The sequence below is a fragment of the Prinia subflava genome, chromosome 23 (genome assembly GCF_021018805.1).
Source record: "Prinia subflava isolate CZ2003 ecotype Zambia chromosome 23, Cam_Psub_1.2, whole genome shotgun sequence".
In the NCBI taxonomy this organism is placed as follows: domain Eukaryota; kingdom Metazoa; phylum Chordata; class Aves; order Passeriformes; family Cisticolidae; genus Prinia; species Prinia subflava.
The window spans coordinates 4,238,604-4,262,298 of NC_086269.1; the positions used below are offsets into that span (position 1 = coordinate 4,238,604).

General features: G+C 49.1%; 1 protein-coding gene across 1 annotated transcript in view; it reads right to left on the minus strand.

The window, feature by feature from the left end:
* Window positions 1-1,358: 1,358 nt before the first annotated feature.
* SYT6 (synaptotagmin 6) overlaps window positions 1,359-23,695 on the minus strand; it is a 38,065-nt gene continuing 15,728 nt past the window's right edge. Inside the window, exons 2-7 of the mRNA XM_063418360.1 lie at window positions 20,038-20,359; window positions 16,812-17,370; window positions 11,506-11,626; window positions 10,481-10,652; window positions 9,085-9,235; window positions 1,359-2,889 (exon numbers count right to left, since the gene is read on the minus strand). Coding sequence (XP_063274430.1) covers window positions 2,818-2,889; window positions 9,085-9,235; window positions 10,481-10,652; window positions 11,506-11,626; window positions 16,812-17,370; window positions 20,038-20,359 — 1,397 coding nt within the window. The 3' untranslated portion in view covers window positions 1,359-2,817. The remainder of the gene's footprint in view (window positions 2,890-9,084; window positions 9,236-10,480; window positions 10,653-11,505; window positions 11,627-16,811; window positions 17,371-20,037; window positions 20,360-23,695) is intronic.

Consider the following 23,695-nt stretch of genomic DNA (forward strand, 5'->3'; position numbering starts at 1 on the left):
TAAAATGAAGAGAAAAGAGGGGGAAAAAAATGAAAGGAAGGTCTGGGAATGCTCCACGTGTTTATTTTGCTTGCAGTGCTCAATAAAAGAGGCCATTCATTTGTGGCTGCTTGCAGCAGCATCCTCCCCTGTGCAGTGACTTTCAAAGGAGCCCCAGCACGGCCAAGCCTCCTGTGGGACGTGGCCCTGGGGTGACCCTCCTGATTTTGCTTGGAAAGAACTGAAATGTCTCTGTGAGTTGCTATTACAGGGTCGAGAGCAGCAAGTGAGGAGCAAGAAAACAACTCAGCCACTCTTGGCATGGCACTTGTGCTGGGCTCAGCTCCTTCCCAGGGCTCCGATCCCCCCCTGGATGAAAGGGGAGTGCTTGGAGTGCGTGGAGCTCGTCCCCACGAGTGTGACCAACCCCCCCGAGTGGCTGTGACAATAACACAAATCCCTGGCTGAGGGATGTGGCAAAATCTCAGCATTTAAAACATAAATGTTGTTGGTGGGGGGGTGTTGAGCCAAGCAGGCGTGGGTGTTATTCACTAACGTGAGATCCAGTTTTCCAGCAATGCAAGTGACAGCCAGCATTGAGTGGAAATTGATTATCTGTGTGAAGCGAGGATTAAAAATAGCAGCTTTGTGTCAAACCCCACGTATGTTTTGACTAAATCCTCGATAACAAGGAGAATGGATAAAAAGATGGAGATTATACGGAGAACGCCAAAACCCAAAAAGCCTGGATTAGAGAAGAAAAGGATTTGAGTGGGTTGCTGCAATTAGGGACTGTCAAGTGCCATCAGCTGGGACTGCTGTGGCTTCTTCTGGGGACGTCTTGTCCTTAGGTTTGCCAACCTGCCAGAGGCACTGCCAGCTCACTGCCTGCTCCCCCGGGGCTCCTCCAGCCCGGGCAAAGGTCCAGGGGCTCGTGGCCAGTGTTTGACCTGCCCGCTCAATCAGCTTTAATGGTCAGAAACTCTTCCCCCTAATTAAAATGTGCCTTTCTGGGACATTCCCAGAATGGGTGATGGTCTCACAAGGGTTGTGTCCTCCCCTTGTTCTGCAGCAGAAGCCCTCAGAACGCTCTGTGCTGGGAAACTGATGCAGTTTTACCACTTTTTATTTTTTTTGTTGCAGTGTGATTAGAATACACTTTTTGCTGCTGCAGCTGGGGATGGTGTGAGTGTCCCAGCCCAGGCAGGAGCTGCAGAGCTGAAATCTGCTCCAAATTCACTCTGTCTGCCCTTGCCCAGCCCCACAGCCTGCCAGGCTCTGTCCTTTATCCCGTTTTATGGCACCCCCTGTGAGCCCTGCACCCCAAAACCACACCACACACAGCCCCTGCCTCCACAGCAGGAAACACCAGACAGGGCAGCGCTTACAAACAAAATGATTTTATTGAGTTTCTGCTCCTACAGCACGTGGCACATAAAGAGAATTAAGACACGAGGTGTGATGAGGAATGATGGATTTACCCTTCACTGAACAAAGGATTCATCTCGGCCAGGAGCAATGCCAGCACCCCTCTCTGCCAGCCGTGGGTGCAGCCAGGGGTGACATGGTGACATTTGGGAAAATGGAAACTGAGGTTGACCTGAGGGTGGTGGCTGATGAACACAGCCCTGCTGACCTGAGGGGAGGAGAGCCTCGCTCGCAAATTCTACCTCGAAACCAAAATATTTGCCTTTGCCTAATTGAATTAGGGTGGAATAAACAGCACTAATGCACTTCTTAACTCAGAGAAAAATCCAGGATGAGAAAGTGTCCAAAATCCACAGCTGGCTGATAAAGATCAGCTGATTTAGCTGTAAAGCCAGTACTTGGGATATTCTAACTTCATTCTTGGCCTCTGCAGCCAAGGAACCAGCAAAGCTTCGTTTTTTTATTTTTTCCAGAACTTGACCTTCCCTCAGGGCTTGGGATGAGAAAGTTTATTCTTTAAGGAAGTGCTGACAGTCTTAAGAAAAAAGATTGGAAGCTTTTTTTAGCGTCGATCATGTTTCTGTATTTCCCTTTCCCCCTTGGGCCACCATTTATTACTCGGATGAGATAAGAAATAGAGATCCAGTGGTCATGCAGGGCTGTCACCCTTTTCTGTAACATCTTCCCCCTTTTTTTTTTGTGACTCCCACCTGTGGCAAGGCTGTTCCCTCCACTCCAGATAACGCAGGGATGTCCTGGGGGATGAGCAGCAGCTACAAAGGGGGCTGCAGAAACTGTTCATGCAAATAGCTCTGGGGAGACTTCAGATACAGGGGGAAAAAACCCCAGGGTTCCCCTCCTGAGGAATCAACAGCATTTTTTTTTCATATATGACAAAAGGAATTATGGGGTACACACTGCACAAACTTCTAAGAGCTCATGGACACCTCTACATGAACAGGAAACCCGGGGGCACCCGGCAGGGTGGGGCTGACCACGAGGATGGAGCTGCTGGTGGCTTGCAAGAGCCTCTCCAGTGGCCCCTGTCCCCCGTCCCGGCCACCCCTGCTCTCTGCAGACCCCTCCTCGCCCCTTTCCAGCCTCCACACACACACTAAAAACTATTTTACACGTTATTCTACAGACCAAACTCCCAGCACGTGTCTCAGCCCATCTTCTCCCTCTGGAAACAGATCCGTACAGCAAAAGCCACAAAAATAACATCACCTTGGGAGACATATTAGACAAAAACAAATTTGACCACGAAACGGGTTTCTACCTTTACTTACGCAGGAACAACGAGACCGGAAAGTCCCGCTGCTGCCACCGCCCCTCAGCAACCACTGAGACTGAAGGCCAAGTGCAAAATTTACTTGGTTTTAGTCCCATTTTTGCTGTCCCTGCTCCGGATCACGGCGTGGGGGGTGGTTTGGGGGAGGGACAGGAGCCCTGGCTGTCGAAGCTCGCTGCCCGGCCGTGCCACTGCAGGACAAGAGAAATCCAGTTAAGCAAACAGGGAATATCTGGGAATATTCCCAGTCCTGCAGCCTGTGGGAGCTCAGGACTTTTGGACATAACTAATATGATGAAGTAGAACCTGTTTATTGTTTACACTAAGTTATATTTATACATTTTAGAACTACTGTTCATGTGATTACGCATTACTTGATTGATACCTCGATCTCTGTTCAGCATGCACTTTTTAGGAAATATGATGGGTTACAGCCCAGTGCCTCATGGCCCTCCTTTATCTAGTTCTTGCAGTCTTGGTGTTCTGTTTCTCAGCCTCTTTTTCTTATTTTTGAACAGTTTATGTCTCAGTAACCTTGATGAATTCCAGAGGGTTTTGGTAAGAATGACTAAAGGCGGTTTGGCTGGAGCACACCGTGGCCTAAGCTGCTCAAATGTATTGCCACAGCACCGTGCTGTCCACCTCCTCTTCCTCAGCACTCCCATCCCATCCCATCCCATCCCATCCCATCCCATCCCATCCCATCCCATCCCATCCCATCCCATCCCATCCCATCCCATCTCATCCCATCCCATCCCATCCCATCCCATCCCATCCCATCCCATCCCATCCCATCCCATCCCATCCCATCCCATCCCATCCCATCCCATCCCATCCCATCCCATCCCATCCCATCCCATCCCATCCCACCCCTGCCCAATTCCTGCCCCGCTGTGTTCTCTCATCTGCTCTACAAGTTCCAGCTTCTGCCTGTGTTTAACCACTCAGGAGGAACTGCTGAACAATTTACTTTATTGCTTTGTAAATCAATTCCCGATTGTGAGGATTTCTCACAAAAAAAAAAAAAAGGTAAAATAAACAGTGTCTGTGTGTGCTGTGAAGACAAAGTGCTCTCAGCTCTTCCCTGCTTTATTGCCATTGTCTTTTCTGTTTAAAAATACTGTCTAAGCTGAGAAGAACTTGAGTCTTTCCAGTCTGGTAATTTTACTCCACAGCAGCTCTGTCCACAGCACCAGAGACATTTCTCAAAGGGAAAATCAGATCAGAGACTCAGTGGATGTGGCAAACATTTTTTTTTTCTGCCATACTTAGGGGATCATAAATTATTTGTCATCTGCCTTGGGGGCTATTATCATAATTCAAACCCATTATTCCTGAAGCTTTTGAGCACTTGCCCATCTCACCATCTTGTTCTATTAAATTCCAGTGACAAATGATAGACATCTCCCAGAGACAACGGGAGGCAGAATTTTCACTGCCTGGATCAATTCCCTCCCCTCCCACATCAGCAGAAACGCTTTGCTGATTGATATTAATGTTTAAGCATGTATGAACTTCATTTCTCTGGGTGAAAATGGGGAATCAGACCTCACCCTTGCCTAGGCAGAGCCATCTCAAATGAAAACAAGAGAACAGCAGCCTGGTGCTCACAGGGAGCCTGAGCAGGGCAAGCAGGCCCTTGCAGATGCTCTGTGGGCTTGGAGTGGTCAAAAATGTGGCCAATTTGACCAATTTCCTTCCCCAAAGAGACCAATCAGTGCAAAGTAACTCACTGTACACGTTTGCATTGAACAGCCTGTATTTCATCAGGGCTGAAATTAATGAATGAAGATGAGAAGCTTGTCCTGCCAAACAGCTGCCTTAAGGTAAGGAAACACTTTTTTTCTATGCTTCTCATGTAAAAAAAATTGGCTACAATCCCTGAGGAATTGATAATACAGGTACAACCTCCCCATGAGAATTGCCAATGAACAGATTGCAGAAATTACAGCAGAAATGAGCTTTTGGCAGAGCCCTCCCCATGCTCTTTGCCTTGTGCTGTCTGCATGACAATGACAGCGTTGCTACTCCAAAAATGTGATGAAAACTCTTCCAAGACTAGGTCCAAATGAGCAGAGAGGAACCTGGAGACACTTTTCCTTCATTTAATTAGAGAATGTGGCATCGTGTAGCCAACAATCAGAAACTGGGACCGGCTCATTCATAATTGAGCAGGCCCACAAGTCTGGAAGGGCTTATCTTTAAAGACAAACGATTATTCTTCATTATGGGCATGACTTGGCTCTCAACAGAGTTATCAGCTTTATCTGGAGCAATGCTTTAAACAAATAAATGCTCCCCTGCTGGAGGTCAGAGACATCAAGGACCCGTTTTGCATCGTGCTGATGATGCCACACCAGGGTTTGTCTTCAACAGATAACAGGGAAACCCCCACTTTTCAGAAGTCCCCTTCAAAGCTTTGAAGAAGGAGCTGTGATTTTCTGTCCCCCTTTGTGCAGCATCCCTGAACCTGTCTGAGGGGTGGAGGAATGCAGAAGGAGCTTGGGTGGGGCCTGAAGCACCCGGGGAAGGAGCAGCTGCCAGCGGGGCCTCGGGGCTGAACACTGGGAACAACTTGTGCTGAGGGGAGGAATTTATAGTCAGAATAACCCCACAAAGAGGGATTCTCCCTTTCTGCTCAGAAACTCGCCTTCCGAACATCTGTGTGAGGAGGATAGCGCTTAAAAGCCTGTAATTAATGATTCATTTTGCACATGTTCTCCATGTTCCCTCTTTAATGATGATGGTCATTAGAGAAGTGCAGTCATTATGGTTTGTTATTCACTGTTGATAAATATGGAGCAACCAAAGACATGACGTGCATCCGAAGCGTTTCCCTTTTCATGGAGCAGTGAAAGCGAAGAGGGAGCGGCACCGGCTCATGGAGGAAGGGCCCAGGTTGCTGTTGGCACAGAAATGAGGGGTTGGGCCAGGCCAGGCCAGCACTGTGGCTGCTGGGACAGGCTGGAGCTGCCCAGGTCCTCACGGTGGACAAAGAATCATGGCCCAACACAGGAGGAGGATGCTGGTCCTACACCATGGACACAACAATCCATCCATCCCTCCATCCCTCCATCCACCCCTCCATCCATCCATCATCCATCCATCATCCATCCCTCCATCCATCCATCCATCCATCATCCATCCATCATCCATCATCCATCATCCATCATCCATCCCTCCATCCATCCATCCATCATCCATCCATCATCCATCATCCATCATCCATCCATCCATCCATCCATCCATCCATCCATCCATCATCCATCCATCCATCCATCCATCCATCCATCCATCCATCATCCATCATCCATCATCCATCCATCCATCCATCCATCCATCCATCCATCCATCCATCCATCATCCATCCATCCATCCATCCATCCATCCATCCATCCATCCATCCATCCATCCATCATCCATCCATCCATCCATCCATCCATCCATCCATCCATCCATCATCCATCCATCCATCCATCCCTCCATCCATCCATCCATCCATCCATCCATCCCTCCATCCATCCATCCCTGCTGTGGCAGGGTAAGAGGGTCAGGGCTGGGCCATCCTCACAGCACAGCACAGCTCTGGTGACATTTTCCTGGTAAATTCACCCAAAATTTGGACTCTGAGCTGTAGTCAAAATACAGTGGGATCTCCTCCTCCAGGCCAAAGCTTTTCCAGGCACACCAGGCAGGGCGTTGGTTAGCAAAGAAATTCCCCATTGCCACAGTTTTCTCCTCCCTGAGGGGTGCGGAGGGTGTGGGACCCCAACCACAGCAGGGGGAGATGGCAGCGCCTGCAGCAGCTCCGTGCCCCGGTCACCCGTCCCTCCATCCAGACATCAAAGGGACAATTCCAGCCCGGCTCCCTCGCCTCGGTTTGAGGTCAAGCCCTCAATCAGGGGAGACTCAGACGGAGCCAGAGGCTGTTACTGATGGTCAGGGCACGCAGAGACCATCACGAGGATCAGCCGGGAAGCAAACGCTCCATTTGCTGCTGCCCGGCACAAACGCGCTTGGAAGGTGAAGGAGACAAAGAGGAAGATGAAGAAGACAAAGAGGAAGATGAAAATGATGGCTCAGGACGCCAGCACAGCCCGAGTTCACCCCCACAAAGGGTGAGGAAGGCACGAAGGGCCAGCAGTTCTCACCCTGCCTCCTCAGGACAGACGGACAGAGCAGCCCACAGAGCCTGGAAGGGTGGAGAAGCAGCACAGAGACCCAGAGCTGGGACTACAGGACCAAAACCCTGAATTTCTTTGCAAAGATACCCAAACACAACATGGAAAAGATGATGCAATATCTTGTAACCAACAAATACCATTTCCCATTAATTTCTCCCCAGGAGCCTGTGCCTTTTCTGTTCAGTTTTTCTTTTAGGCTGCACTGGGGATTTGCAGACAGCAGTGCTAAAACCTAAAAGGGCAAATAAACACAGGGACCATTTGCTTGCTGGCTCTGTGTACCAGTTTGTGGCAGAAATACCAGAACAGATGATCAGAGGGTTTTTTCTTTCCTTTTAAGCAGAGCTCCTGACCTGTGCACTGGGGGGTGAAATGATTCACTCAGTTTTTTTCCAGAGTCTTGGGGGCTCAGCCATGGTTTTCAAAGTATATTTTAAAAGGTGAGTCATCTTCAACATCTTCCTTGGTTTCTCTGTGTTTCATCATAACAATAATGCCTTTTTTTACTTTTTCCTTAGTGATTTTCAAAAACTTTACGGGAGTTTTTCTTTCAAAACTCCACCTGCATCTGAAAAATAGTGCAGTAAAGCCATAAAAATTGCAGCTTGGAGAAGCTTGAGCTCCTGTCTCTGGGTCAGCCATGGCAGCTGCAGTCACACAGTGAGGTGTTACAGATGCCAAGAGATCAAATGAGAGATCAATTCCGTTTCTGCTGAAGCCTGGTGGCTGCTGGTCCCCACTCCCGGTGGCACTGGGAGGTGACACACGGAGCCAGGGGAAGGGGGGTGAAATCCTGGTGCTGCCCAGCACCCAGAGGCAGAGTTAGCACTGCACACAAAGTGCAGGAGGGTTTAATTCTGCTCTGCCTCAGCCCAGCCCTGCACAGCTGATCCCTGTGCTGATTCACAGCAGTGCAAGGTGAGCTCATAGATCACCTCAAATGAGGGAGGGTGAATTCTGAGGTGTCCATTGGCTGATATATCCACCTCCACCCTGTCCTAAGCTAAAATATCAACTCCCAGGTTTTCCTTTGTGTGTAATAGGCCTGGGCTAGGACAGAGGGCACTGAGCACAAACTGATTCTTAATCATACAATTCTTTGGGTTGGGAAGGATCTTAAAGCTCATCCAGTTCCAACCCCCTGGCCATGGGCAGGGACACCTTCCACTGCCCCAGGTTGCTCCAAGCCCCTTCCAGCCTGGCCTTGGACACTTCCAGGGATCCAGGGGCAGCCACAGCTTCTCTGGGCACCCTGTGCCAGGGCCTGCCCACCTCTACTTGTTGGAGGAAAGAGCAGATTTCAAGGAAAGGCAGGGTCTATACAATAATTCACATTACTGTGGAGCCTCAGCAAGCCCAGTGTCTGCCTTTCAGTGCCATTCAGCACTAAAATTCAAGGGGAAAATGAGATTTTGTTAAGTGCTTATTGTGTGGCTTTGAGGGAAAATACCTCCTCAACCCCAGATACAGTGGGAGGTTTTATTGCCTTTATTATCGTATCACTGGCCTCAAATTGTGGTGCTTTTTGCTCATACTTGAAGTGTCAAAGGCGTGTGTGCCCTTTTCCACATCTCTCTCCTCCAGATATTATGACCTAAATCAGGCAAAGCCAAAGAGCTCTATAGAAGCGTGAGAAATTGGAGTGCAAGGGGGAAGAAAATGCAAGAGATGGTCGAAATGGTACCCAGGCATTTCAGCCCTATTTCATCATCTGGGGCTGCATCAAGTCAATCTCTTTCTCTGGAGATGCTTAGAGCAATTACATTTGTTCTATTTATTCTCCCTCAAAGGCTCGGAGATGAGTCAACAGAAAAATCTTTTAGGATTAAAAATTGAAACTTGAAATAGGCAATATCCCTGGACAATTTGTTCTGCAATCAGAGCAGCATTCTCTTTCCTTACTGCTCTCAATCTCTAATTTAAAAAGGAAAAGGGAAAAAAAAAAAAGAAAAAGAAAAGAAAAAACCCAAAATGTAACAGTCACATCTGTAAATACAGTTCCTCCCAGTCTTGCTGGCGAGCTCAAGGAGCTATTTCGAGGCAATACAGACGTGCATGTTTTCTAGAGTTCATTCCTGGTGAGAAAATTCCCTCAGCTCCGCTCAGAAAATCCCAGGCGAGAGCAGGAGCTCTCTGAAAGCCCGGAGCCAGCCCAGCCCCACACAAGCACAGGCACTGGAAGGGAAGAACAACCCCACACACCTCTTTGAAGGATTTCTTCACCTCCACCAGCGGGTGCCAGTGGGCGATGGGCTTGCGGGGGTAGGCCAGCATCTCGTTCCAGTGGTCTCTGCCCAGCCCCTCGGCGTTGACCCCCACGCGGCAGACCCCGATGATCTCGTTGTGGCCCACCCTGAGGAAAGGCAGAGAAGAGCACCATTACCATCCATCCATCCGTCTGTCCATCCATCCATCCATCCATCATCCATCCCTCCATCCATCATCCATCCATCCATCCATCATCCATCCATCCATCCATCCATCCATCCATCCATCCATCCATCCATCATCCATCCATCCATCCATCCATCCATCCATCCATCATCCATCCATCCATCCATCCATCCATCCATCCATCCATCCATCCATCCCTCCATCCATCATCCATCCATCATCCATCCATCCCTCCATCCATCATCCATCCATCCATCCATCCATCCATCCATCCATCCATCCATCCATCCATCCATCCCTCCATCCATCCCTCCATCCATCCCTCCCTCCATCCCTCCATCCATCCGTCTGTCCATCCATCCGTCCGTCCATCCATCCGTCCATCCATCCATCCATCATCCATTCATCCCTCTCCTCTCCTCTCCTCTCCTCTCCTCTCCTCTCCTCTCCTCTCCTCTCCTCTCCTCTCCTCTCCTCTCCTCTCCTCTCCTCTCCTCTCCTCTCCTCTCCTCTCCTCTCCTCTCCTCTCCTCTCCTCTCCTCTCCTCTCCTCTCCTCTCCTCTCCTCTCCTCTCCTCTCCTCTCCTCTCCTCTCCTCTCCTCTCCTCTCCTCTCCTCTCCTCTCCTCTCCTCTCCTCTCCTCTCCTCTCCTCTCCTCTCCTCTCCTCTCCTCTCCTCTCCTCTCCTCTCCTCTCCTCTCCTCTCCTCTCCTCTCCTCTCCTCTCCTCTCCTCTCCTCTCCTCTCCTCTCCTCTCCTCTCCTCTCCTCTCCTCTCCTCTCCTCTCCTCTCTCCCACCAAAGGTAATTACAGCATTTTTAAATCCCTTCTGCAGATCACTCCAGACACAGAGGTGTGAGCTGTGCTCTACAGCAGGAATAACCCCAGGTTCAGTAATGCATAATTCATACACCCAGTGCTGCTCACACTGACATTATTTGCTTTCTAAAATGGGTTGCAGGACAAATAAATAACCAGGGGGAACATGGCACTTGCTCAAGGAAATGCCATAAAGCCAAGACCAGCTTTGCCAAACTCGTTATTTTTCCATAACCATAAACATCAATGTCACTGTAGCAATAAATCCCCGGAGCGTGAGCTCTGCCATGGAGGCTGTGGAGAAAACTGTGGAAAATTGCATTTGAGCAGGAAAATCTGCACCCAACGGGACGCTCTGCCCTGCAGCCCTCCAGAGCCTCCCACCCACCGGTCGTAATCCATGACGGAGATCAGCAGGCTGACTTGATCCATGTTCTCGGGGGGAATGTCAAAGATTATTGCTTCATTGTAGGTGGGATTAAGTGTGTTTTTCTTGATGGTGGTTTTCTTCTTTTTCAGCCTTCGCCCATCACAGAGCAAAGACACTTTGACATACGGATCTAAGGAGGGAGAAAGAGGAGAAGACCTTTTGTTGGTGGAGGTGTGTTTTGTTGTTTTGCAATATAGAAACAGCTTTATCACAGGATGGGCTGTGAGCTCCCACGAGCCAGAGGCGCTCCTCAAACGGGCTTTTAGAAAAAAGTTTGTTTGCAGACCAGTAAAATCCTCCATTTCTCAAACTGGTGTGGGTGGTGACCTGAGGAGACACCAGAGAACCAGCACTGCATCATTATTATTGCAGAAAGGCTGAGCTGGCTTCACCTGAAGTCTCAATTCTCAGACATTTCATATGGCATTAAGCTCCAGCCGAGCAGAAACCTTTTCTGCAAAGGTCTCTGTTACTGCTTTTTGTACAATGAAATTCAAATGCTCTGAAGTTGGTGTCTGGAAGAGAAATTGAGTTTTATGATGAAAACCGGAATTTGTGCATGCTGAATTTGCAAGTCAGCTCTTTGAAACTGTGAATGCCAACAGTCTTGAGGTGGCTGTGATCCTCAGGTTTGACTGCTGGCCACTCCACAGGGGCATGTACACTCCAGTGGGATTTATCCGGGTGGCCCATGATCCTTTCCTGATCTTGGGGAGAAAGTTGATTCTGGCTATAAAATGTTCCAAGAGATCTGAGTGTCCAACCCAAGAGATGGATTGGAGCTCTGGCCCTGCAACCCCCCAGTGGGATGGGAAACAAGCCACAGATAATTCCACTTTAAAACTTTTGTTTGCACTTAAAACACAGACAAAGCTTTTTCAGGTATTTCTGTGATGGTTCACCCACCATCTACTGAGGATACAGCGAGGGAAGAGGAGGAAATGTGGATGCAAGGGGGTCCTCCTCGGCCACTCAACACCCACCTGAGTAACCTGTGATGTCCATAGCTTTGAGATTCCTGCATTTAATGACTGTTAAGGTGAGGCGACCTGCAGTTGGCAAATAACAAAGGGAAAACATGATCTCGCCCAGGTCCACGCTCTCCTTCAATAAAACAGAGAACACATTTTATTGGAAAGGGGCAGAACCAGCCGGATGCCTCCTCCCCACCCCAGCATTTCCTCTGTTCTGCCATTTGGAGTGAAGGGCACTTTATGCTGGTGATTCCAGTGCACCCCAGCATGATTTGGCCAAAAATGAATACAGAGAATGGGAAAAATAAGTTCCACCTTCACACCTTAGTTAAGGACAATCTTCCTCTGCCTCAGTGGAGGCTGTGCTTCCTACTGCAACCTCCCAGCATCACATCTGGGGCACAGCTCGGGCACTCCTGCTCTGCTGCTCACACAGAGGATATCTCACACCAAATCAGTGCAGTGAGGAAATCAAATTAGTACCAAGTCTTGTTTGAATGTACAGGACATGTCTCCAGTGCCTGGTCCCTCCAGGAATGTGACAAACACAGTGAGGTGACAGAGAGATGAGCCCCTGACATGCAGCAGTGTCGTGTTCTCTGACTGTGCAGTGCAAAGATCTCCTCAGAAACTTTCTGTGACAGCCAGTGCTATCAGCTCATAACATCCCAGACTGGTTTGGGTTGGAAGAGACCTTGAATATATTCTAGATTCAACCCCCTGCCGTGGGCAGGGATGGATTCAGTAATAAAGGTTTATGACTGACAGTACCCAACATCTCTGCATAAAGTGAAAATGTCTTTGAGGAACACAGTGGTTTTCTCTGAAGCTGGAGGTGAGTTTTTGGGCAGTTACAGACTGGAGGGGAAAGCTTTAAACTAGAAGTTAACCAAGAAGGGTTTGTTGAGCTTTCAGTTTGTGATGTGCCTACATTTGGACCACCGAGCCCTCTTAGATGCCCTCAAGGAGCTGGCACAGCGTGGGGCTGTGTGTGTGTGAGCAGAAATGGGGAATTAACCAGCAGATGGCACTCAGAAATGTTTGCTACTTTTGGATTACACAGAGGCCAACACAATTTACTCTTTTAGTGCCCCATCAAATAACTTTTATCCGTGGCTCTTAGCACTTCTTGTACCTGCAGCTTCATCGACTACACCTCCTAAAAGCCCTTTCCATCATTGCCTTGCCTGTGGGAATTCAGAGAAAAATAAACAAACCAAATGTCTTATTTAAACTAGAAAGAATCATTATCCGAAGTCAGCAGAAAGATTTCCAAACACCTTCTAAAAATGGATTTAAAAAAAAAAAATCTTATTTTCTACATACAGATCCCACATCTGTAGAGCAAACAACCCGTTTATTTTTGGAAACAGTGTGTTTGATTCCTTTCAATGTGATATAATGATCTGCTGAAAAGAAATTGTGGCTGTTAGGAGTAGAGTGATGGAACTAGAAAGACAAGTAAATGCACTTAAAGCTTTTCTAAGTGTTAGGGGAATATATCTTGTTGATGGATGAGGTTTTTGCCAAATTATTTCCTGCTCATTCTCAGGTAAGGCAAAGATTAAATCTTTATTCCACTTAGATGTGCAGAATACTAATGAATATTATATAAAATTTTGATTGGATCTGTTCTTTCATGCATTCTTTGTTCTTAGTTGGTGTGGGAGGGATGAGGGCAGGAGACCTTGGACAAGATGTCAGGAGAGAGCAGCCCTGTGTGAGATGGTGAGAGCACCCTCTGGACACTATCTCATGTTCTGTTCCTCTCCTTGCACTGAGAGGACCCACTCAGGGTAAAAAATGAACATAAATTGTTCTTTGACCTCATTGTATCAGGTCAAGAGATTTTTCTTTGCAACCATAAATACAAGAGAGCAAAGTGTGTCCTGTGGGTACATTATTTTCTTGCAGATTATAGACATTGGGACATTTCCAAAATTCATATCAGTACCTTTTAGGAAATAATGGAAGCTCTGAATCAATAGACCTGAAACCAAAGATGTTTCCCTGATTCACAAGCTGTAGAGTCATTAATTAAGTAGCTGAGTGCTGGCTATTTGACCAGATCAGTGCTTAAGTGTGTTCCTACCCTCTTACCCACACCACTGATCTCATGCATTATTAGGCACCCAGAGCTTTCTCGGGGTTTTATGCAAACTGTATTTACCCTTCTCAATTGTGATTAAGCAGAAATGTCCTTGGGTGTGCTACAGCTGGCTGAGATGTTCCAGGAGCAACACATTCCTTAAGAATGGCACGGAGAGGACGAGGGGATGGAGCCAAGCGTGGTGCTGGACGTGTCTGTGGCTGCTGGGCACACCTTGGGCATGGGGTTGGCTCTGCTCCCCTCACACCTCCTCTGGAGGCTTTTCCCTCAACAACCCTTCTGCTGATGTATCTCCACCTGCTTTTGTGGGGTTTTCCCCTCATTAAATGAGATTATTTAGCCAAGGAAACATCCACTGTTGCTTGCAGAACCAACAGGCAGGTTCCTCCAGGAGGATCAGCGCATCAGGAGCACTTTGCCCCCCTTGCAGCAGCCCCTCCCCGGGTGAAGGATGTGCCTGGTGCCTGCCTGCCTCTGTGCCAGCATTTCTGCTTTCATTACCATCCATCAGCCACAGCAGCCGTGGCTGTTTGCAGGGTGGAAGCCCAGAGCTGTGAGCTTGACCCTGCTAGCTCAGACTGTTGCTTTCCTCAGGGCTGATCCTGCACCTCCTTCCCGCAGCCCTCCCAGGCAAGATGCTCAAAAGTCTGTCCTGGGTTGAAAAATGTAACCAAAATGTGTATTCTGTTTTCATCTGTTGAAGTCGGTTGGGAGATATTGTTCCTTATCTCTTGTAACTCTAGGGGGGGAAGAGGGTGGATGCCTTCTGTTAATGGGACACCTGATAACACCAGATAAGGCAGGGCCTCCTTATCTCTTCCTCCACCCTGCTCCAAGGGACATCTCCTGTGAATGGGCCATTGAAGGCTCTCACAGGACTGATAACATCACCTCATCCCACTGTGGGATGCTCCACCCAGTGAGAGGAGCCAAAGCCTTTCCAGCGGGATAAAACAGCAATCCCAAACACCAAGGGAGCCGTTCCCACTGAATTCCCAGAGGATGACTGGACCCTTTCTTGAGGATCATCTCTGCTCCAACAGAGCCACATCTGTCACTGTGGGAGGACTCACTGTGGGCTGATTCCAACACCCTGACCAACAGGGTGCCAGGTTTGCATTCTGACTCTGTCAGTGCTCCTTTGTACTATTGCATTTATTTTATTTTATTTTTACTTTATTTTTACCTTTCTTGTTGTTTGTTCTCTCTATTAAATTTTATTTCTGACTTGGAGCCTCACTGGCTTTGCTTTCAAACCACTACAAGGCAGCAGAGCAGCAGCCCCCAGCTGCCAGTGCTGCCCCAGGGAGCCTGGCAGGCACCACCTCCACCCCTGCACCCCCAGGCTCTCCCTGCCCTCCCAGGACAGCTCCAGCCCCTGAGCTGTTGGAGCCCTGGAGGCTGAGAATTTCAGACTTTCTGTGCTAAAATGTTGATCCTCAAGCGAGCACCACATGTGACCTGAGACCGTGGAACAGGCTTCCAAAACTGAGTGACAGCACTGGGGTTGTGGGTGTGTGCTTTGAACAGAAGTGTGCAATGTCACGGGGTGCAAAACTTAGGATTTAAAGTTTTAGTATGTACTAATATATATAAAGCAATATGGAGGATTTTGGGCATTGTCTGAGTCCTTCTTCTTCACCTTCTTCTTCATGGTTTGGGGTGTTTTTTTCTAATTGGGTGAAAATGGGCCACATTGCAGTCCTTGGGTGGTCATTATTGGGCCAAAAGTATAAATAACATGGATGTCACCTCATTATTGGTCAATTAGTGCTTAAATAAACTTGGAAAGAGTTAGAGACACCTCCATTTCCTACCTTGTTAGCTAGAACTCACAACTCCTGAGGCTGTAATATAGATAAGAATTAATAAACACTGAGTCTGAACAGGAAACTGCGACTGCTGTGTATTAATCCCAGCTCTAACATGAAGAAAATAAGACAACAAATCAACCTGTGCCCTCCCAGGACAGCTCCAGCCCCTGAGCCACCTTCCAGGGTGATGTGCAGCTGGTGGGGAACACGGTGTTGGGAAAAAGAGCACCAGAGTTACAAAGCAAATGTCTTCTGGCACTGCTGCCCATAAATACAAATAAATATTTGAGTTTGACAGTTCCTTCCTCGGCACAGAAAGCAGGGGAGCAAAGCTATGATTTGAGCTACGAGGGAAGCTGCAGGACAGATTTTTGCAAGTTGTGGCATTCTGCCAGTCACCAGGAAAGATGTGACAGGGCCCACGCTGCCAGCCACAGGGGTGGGGATGTCTCATCTCTCAGCCTCAGAAATAACAATGTGAAATGACAATGGCAAAGGCTGATTCGGTGTCCAGCTGCAGAGCAGGTCAATTGTTCATTCGCCCTGGGGACCAGCCAGATCCTCCTGGGAGGGCAGTGGAGGAGCAGACAGTGATTATGGAGAGGTTAATGTCACTGCTCTGCACTCAGTGATCAGTGTGGGCACTTGGCTTCTCCTGCCAGCTCCCTGTGACATGGAAGGGGCTGGGAATTTTCCTCTCTGAGGTTTGGCTTCTCTTCCACAGGGAATTCAACAGAACTACTAAACGACCCAAACCCAGCTCTGGAAGAGTTGCCAGCAGCACATCCAAGGGGCTGGTGCTGGAAGAGCGCAGAGCTCTTCCTTGCTGTGATCATGGGATGCCTTAAACTTTCAGCTTTTATATTTTTCAGATCCTGTACTGCATCAGTGCATAACTCTGAACTCCATACAGAGTGTCAGTAAAGCCTCTTCACATTTTGGGCAGACAAAACAATCCCTCCAGGCCTGAGAACAAAGGACACCCTCTGCCCCAGGCCCTGAAAAGTATAAACAAAAGTGAATGGGGGGGGGGGGCAGAAGCGAACCAGGGGAATATTCTTAATTAGATGAAGCTGTAATTGAAGAATTAATCCCAGATATGCAAACAGACCAAACTTGTATCTGTCTGAGAAACTGATGACAATCATCCATCTTGGATGTAGCCTCTGGGAGGCTTTTGACTGCCCAGGGTGCATCTGTTGAAGGCCTTTAACAAACACCCACTTTATCCTCTTAGCTCTGTCCAGCCTCTGCTCCAGGTAGCCACTCCAAGGCATCACAATGTGCACGTGGGCCATGGGGCTAACAGGGGGCAAGGAACCCGCCCAGCTGGGAGCCACCAAGGGCTGACCCCTGCACAGAACCCCCCAGCCTGCCCAGCAGACACTCACCGTCGTGGCGTACTGGATGTCCCTCCAGACGGAGGTCTCCCGGGAGAGGTCCGAGTCCTCGAACAGGTTCTCCAGGATAACCTCTCCTATCATGTCATGCCTGGAGAACCTGTCAAAGTCAAAGACGCTCAGGTGGAGCTTCCTGCTGGCCAGCTCCTCGTGGGGCACGGGGAAGTGGAAGGACTCGTCGAAGGTGGGGTTCAGGGTCTTCCTGTGCACGCGCGTCTGGAACTTGCGCTTGCGGTCGGGCAGGAGGTAGATCTTCACGTAGGGGTCCGAGCTGCCGCACAAGTCTTTGGCTGGCAAGTCAAAAGCCCTGAGGATCCGGACGGTCAGCGTCTCACTCTCGTAGTCGTACTTGAGGGTGAAGTTGATCTTCCCACAGGTTTTCTCTGCCCCCTTCTTGGGGTCCTCGGTGTCCACGGTCTTCTGCTTGTAGAGCTCGGGCTTGATGCGGCCGATGCTGGTGGGCTGCTCGGCCACGGCCGGCGGCTCCAGGCCGTAGTCCAGGCTGGACACGTGCATCTGCCGGGGCAGGTGCCTCTTGAAGGAGATGTGCCTGCAGCAGGGAGACACCCACAGTGGGTTTCCAAGGACATGGCTCTCCTTTCCCACCCCCGGACTCGGAATGTGAGAGCACGGAATGAGTTCTGTAGGTGCTCCTGACCTCTGCACTGAAACTGTGTGTGCCATGGAGGTGAACAGAGGGGAACACATCCAAAAAAGCTTCAATCCTGTGGATTTCTTAAACTGCAGAGTATTTGCCACAAGCCGTGTTTTCTCACCTGTGGCACGAGTCACAGCCCACAGCTGAACAGATGGGCCCCAACAACTCCTTCCCCACATCACAGCACCACGTGGAGGCTTTCCCACCGTCCTTACACTTCCAAGATACTGGCACTAAACTCTCTCAGACAAAAAAAAAAACCCAAAACAACAAAACCACCTTTTTTTGCTTTTTATTTTTGGTGAGAGAACCACAGCCAGTTCAGAAGGTGAGGCTTTATTCATGGAACCACAGAATGGTTTGGGTTCTGAGGGTTTTAAAGCTCATCTCACTGCATCCCCTGCCACGGGCAGGGACACTTCCCCTAGATCAGCTTGCTCCAAGCCCTGTCCAGCCTGGCTTTGCTGGGTATTGCTGCTTCCAGACTTTTCCAACAGACTCATCAGGAGCTGATAGATAATTGTTGACAGGGAGGGAGGCACAGCCTCGTTGGGAAGCATCTCTTGCCTTGAGCTCTCCTCCAGCACAAGCTGCATGTAAGCAGAGCTTTATCTGAACAAAGCATAAAAGCTTTCTGTGGACTGAGGGCATTATTTCAGATTATCTGGTGTTTACAAGAGCAGTTTACAGAGTTATTTAACCAAACTAAGAACTCTACAGCCAGAGCATTAGCTTTCAGTGATACGTGATGCTTGGAGACCTTGGCAGGTTCCTCGGGGATATTTTGCACAGGGTTAGGCTGGGCTGTGAATCAGAGGAACCTGCCAAGGAGAAAGTGGGTTTGAAACCTGCCCACATACAGCCAAGTCCCACTTTTGTTTGTCCTGATTCAGGCTGGCTGAGGGTTTTTTCCTCCTCTGCTGGAAAGGTGTAATAAAAGCAGAAGGAGCCTGTGCATGCAGAGAGGTAATCAGCTGCTCAAAAAGCAGTGAGGATAAATAAAAGAGTGTGGCTCACAAACGCGGGTGGCACCGTGCTGATCTAACTCAGCTCCTTCAAACAGGGGGCTGCCACTGGTGCCTCACTAATCCTGCAAAAGGGCAGCCAATTTTCTGAGCAGTGCCTGATTTCCCTGCCACACTCCTGTGCACATCCCAGGCACGGCCAGCGAGGCAAACAGAAGTGCTGGGGCACAGCCAGAACCCTGTGATCCCTCTCTCCTGTCCTCGTTTCACCGCCTTCTGTGTCAAGGAGAGAGGCTGCGTTTCACAGAATGGTTTGTGTTGGAAAGGAACCTCAAAGTTCACCTCATTCCACCCCCAGCCATGGGCAGGGGCAGCTTCCACTGTCCCAGGTTGCTCCAGCCTGGCCTTGGACACTTCCAGGGATGGGGCAGCCACAGCTCCTCTGGGCAGACCTGGGCAAACTCCAAGTAAAGAGCCCCTTTCTAACATCTAACCTAAATCTCTCCTCAGTATCCGTGCTGAGGGGGTGTCCCAAGGTTCACACAGCCTTTCCCTGGCTTCCTGAGGATGATGTTGATGTCTCTGTCCCCATCTGAGCACAGGCACCGAGCTCAGCTGGCTCTGGCCCTCCGCAGCCAGCGATCCATCAATTGTGCTGATCTAATTGTTTCTGCCAGGAGCCACAACAGCAAGAGAGAGCCAAAAGGTCTAATCCTGTCTGACAGGGTACATCATTGATACTTCAGCCTGCCTCTCATGTTGGAACAAAATTAAAGTGGCCGAAGCGTGCGGGTGACTTGACACAATGAGGTCAGGTTGCAGTAACAGGGCTCGAATCCCTGATTTTTTAAAAGAGCCACGGTGAGCCAGTCTTAACACGTTCACTGGTTAATGGCCAAGCTTTGGACAGTAATCTGGTGTGCAGGGGGTCTCTTTAGTCTCCCTGATGGTATCTGAACCTCTGGCTCCATCCAACAATCCTCCCACCTCTGCAGCTGCTCACAGAGCAGTGTCCCTGCTGAGCACCCCTCCCCACCCAGCAGAATCAGGGAATATCCTGAGCTGGAGGGGACCCACAAGGATCATCCAGTCCAGCTCTTACCCCTGCACAGACACCCCAAAATCCCACCCTGGCATCCCTGGAGCGGTGTCCAAGCTCTCCTGGAGCTCTGGCAGCCTCGGGGCCGTGCCCATTCCCTGGGGAGCCTGGGCAGTGCCAGCACCCTCTGGGGGAGGAACCTTTCCTGATATCCAACCTAAACCTCCTCTGACCCAGCTCCAGCCATTCCCTGGGTCCTGTCCTTGTCACAGTGAGCAGAGATCGGAGCTGTGGCCGATGATGAACTCCAACCTCAGGCTCCTCCAGGCTGAGCATCCCATCCCATCAATCCCATCAAACCCCACCCCACCCTATCCCATCCCATCAACCCCATGCCGTGCCGTGCCGTGCCGTGCCGTGCCGTGCCGTGCCGTGCCGTGCCGTGCCGTGCCGTGCCGTGCCGTGCCGTCCCATCCCATCCCATCCCATCCCATCCCATCCCATCCCATCCCATCCCATCCCATCCCATCCCACCCCTCCCACCCCAACCCTCACCTGGTGGAGGACGCTGGCTCCGTGGTCTGCCTCTGGATCCGCGTGCGCCTCATCAGGTGCTCCCTCATGGACATCTGCACCTCTGCGGGGATGTCCGGCGAGGTGTGGCTGATCTTCACGGCCGCCTCCAGGACGCTGATGGCCCCCGTGTCCTTGAGCTTGTCTGCCATGCCGCCCTCGCCCCGCAGCACGGCCGGGTGGGAGGACAGGGCCTTGCTCCTCCAGGGGACCCAGCACAGCTTCCAGAAGAGAAAGACGAACGCTGCCACCAGGGCCAGGCCGCACACGACCACGATCACCGCGAGGAGGCTGACGGAGAGCTCTGGGGGAGACAGGGAGGGGCAGGGAGGGGCGGGGGAGAGGAAAAGAACGGACAGATGGTGAGGACATCAGAAGTAAAAGGAAGAAATGGTCCAAACTGACTTAAATCACAGCTAATGGAGAGTTTAGAATATTCTTCGAGCCGGAGCCAAGTCCAAGTGAGCACCCCCTGACAGGCTCGGGACACACCTGGGGGGAAAATGGGTGTCTCCATATGGCAGAGATGTGAGGTTTTACACCCTGATGCTTAAACTGCCTATAAAATACCATCCTTGGTCTGCTCTGTGGCATCAGCAAACTGCTGAGTCTGAAACCAAGAAGACGTGCACAATTCCATTACAGAAACAGGCTCGGGTGCTGTAGCACAGAAAGTGCCTTTTTGCTTCGTGTCACAGCTGCTCAGGCACAGGAATGAAAAAACCCATCTGCCAGGGCCCTGGAATTGCATTGTTCCTGTATTATCAGCACCCACATCTGGACAGATGTGCCATAGGGAATAAAAGGTAAATACCAACAGCAAAGGAAAAATAATCACAAGGTGCTGATGCAGAGAAACCAAACGTAGCAGGAGTTTCTAGAGGAAGTACTACGCAGTCTTCCTCACTCTGAACAGCACAGGAGCTGTGTGTGTGCTCTGATGCTCTGAGACACTTTTACCTCATGTGTGCTGTATTTCAGTCTTTTTCTGGAAAGAGCTTCCATATGTGTGGCTGACGAATCAGGAAAAATGGAAAATGGAATATATATATATGTGTGTGTGTATAAATATATATATATATATACACACATATATATGTACATCATCCAGGCTGTGAAATGATTCACAGCACTGCACAAAGAGAAAACATTGGCTATTTTTGCTTCCTTTCCTGCAGTGTATTAATTCCCAGACTCTCATCCAGCCCAAAACTCCCAGAGATCAGGAACCCAAGGAACAGCAGTCCCTGATGGTGGAGGCAGGTTTGGTTCTGGAGGTAAGTCTGCAGTAAGGGCAATTCCATCATGGATTGCTTTCAGCTCATGGACAATTCCTTGATTTTCTGCTGTGGTGTTTGTAGTGCCCAGTAAAGCCACACTCCTTAAATTACCCAAGTGCAAGTCAGGGCAGAAAGACAAACAAAACACACCAAAACCCCCCAAAGTTTATATGGAACAAACATTACCTCTTACTCACCCTATTTATGTCTATTCTTGGACCATAAATGTTTTGTGTGAATTTGAATTCCCCCCGTGAGCCCCAAGAAATGGGGAGGGTGCCCTGTGCATCTCTGAGCTCCTCCTGTGTGCTGCATCACAGCTGCTCTAAATGGGATTCCTGATGTGCTTTACCTTAAACAGGAGCCATAAAACACCTTCTGCTCCCTCTGATCATAAAGTTTAGTTTTGTAAAGCTGTAATAAGGCATTTAATCATAAAATCACAGGATGGTTTGGGTTGGAAGGAACCTTGAAGATCATCTCATTCCACCCCTGTCATGGGCAAGGACACTTTCCACCAGACCAGGTTGCTCAGACCCCCCATCTAACCTTGCCTTGATGTTAAGGCTGAGAAAAATCTCTGAAATATGAGGAAAGGCTATGTTTTTAATCTTGAATAAATAGCTGAATTTAAAAATTATGGGGAAAAAACCCCAAAATCACAATTAAACAACAACCCCCCCCCCCACCACCGGTGAACAGTGACAGAAAAGTGCTCAGCAGCACATTTGTGTCACCAAATTTTGCTCGGGTCTCTCTGGGAGTGCCACTGCAAATTTGGGATTCTTGCGCCAGCTCCCGAAAGTGAAATCTCCAGGCAGCACTAGACACAAAATGTGAATCCACACCCGAACGAGCCAGCCCTGCACAGCGCCTGGGAAGCCATCTGTTGTTCCTGATATCCTGGAGGATTTTGTTTTTCCACAAAATCTGAGCCTGGCAAATCCAGCAGGCAAAGCTCCCTTTGGCTCGAAGGGAAGGGCTGGGATGGGAAGGATAAACATCACCCAGAGGTTTTTGCAACTTCTCTTTTCCTTCCCAGCCTCCTGTACAGGTCATTTATTTTCTGTTGTAGCTGCGAGGTGGAAACACAGATCGCTGCTGGGGTGAATAAACAGATCTCATCTTACTCAATAATAAATAAGGTTGTACCAGTCAACAGCAGAGCTTCCCCAGAGATTTGCCTAAATGTATTCTCACCAAAGCCAGGAGCACAGAGGTTCCACTCCCCTATCCTTTGAGTTCAATCTTGGAATTGTGCCCAGGAAACTCAGTGTCAAACATTCATAAGAAAACTCAAGAACCTGGACTTTTTGCAAATACGTCTGTGTTGGTACAAAGGAAATCATTGCAATGCAGAACCTCTCACTGCTGGGAATTGCTGCGTGACAGAGAAGATTTTTTAAAGATATTTCCACCCATTCCAAGGAGTTTTATAGGCTGCATGTCTCTGCCAGCACACCAGGCTCATTAATGGAAACCATCAGAAATAATCAATTATCCTTTCAGAAAACCTGTTGCCAGCTTGAGAAAGATCCTGGTTCCTGTCACTCTTTGCAGGGCTGGCATTCATAATGCATCTGACAGGATTCACAGATACTTTTATGCATGACCTCCTACTCCTTCCTCTGACAGCTGACACAAAGCACGGGTGGAAGGGATCAGGATTTTACAGACAGTTTTTATGCATCTGCCTGCTTAGAATATTGGGGTTGTTTGAAGATGACATTGAATTCTCCAAGACTTTTTCGTGACTTATTAAACTTAAATATCAATTGGACAGAGTTGACCTTCATTGATTTAATGAGATTTCTGTTGTGAATTTGAAAATACCAGTTATTTTCTAAAAAATACCTGGTATTGAAAATGATATACTTTTAAATGTCCTTTAACTTACAAGAAACTGTAAAAACAAGATAATTCCTCACCTAACAGAAAATGCCCCAGGGCCAGAGGCTGTTTTGGTATTCCTGGCAGGGGTGGAGGTAAGGCAGGTTCCCCCAAAAGGACACCTCAGCCCAGGGAAGAATGAGCTCCTTGGTTGATATTATCCCCCCTTTTTCAAGGTTTGGATCCAAGGTGTGGGGAAGAGAAGGAAAAGAGGGATGGGGAAGAGAAGGAAAAGAGGGATGTGCCTGCATCCAGCAGTGAGGAAGGGCTCTGATAAATGCAGGAGCAGCTCAGGTCCCACCTGCTCCCAAGGGAGAGTCACATCATCATTCTGAGCAATGTCCCACCCGGGGAAAAACACGACAGGAACTGTGTTTCTGTTCTGTTTCCCTCTTAAAAATTCAGTTATTTGGCACTTTGTTATCAGGTGAGTGCTGTGGTACAAGAGCAGAGCAGCTCCAGCAGCTCAG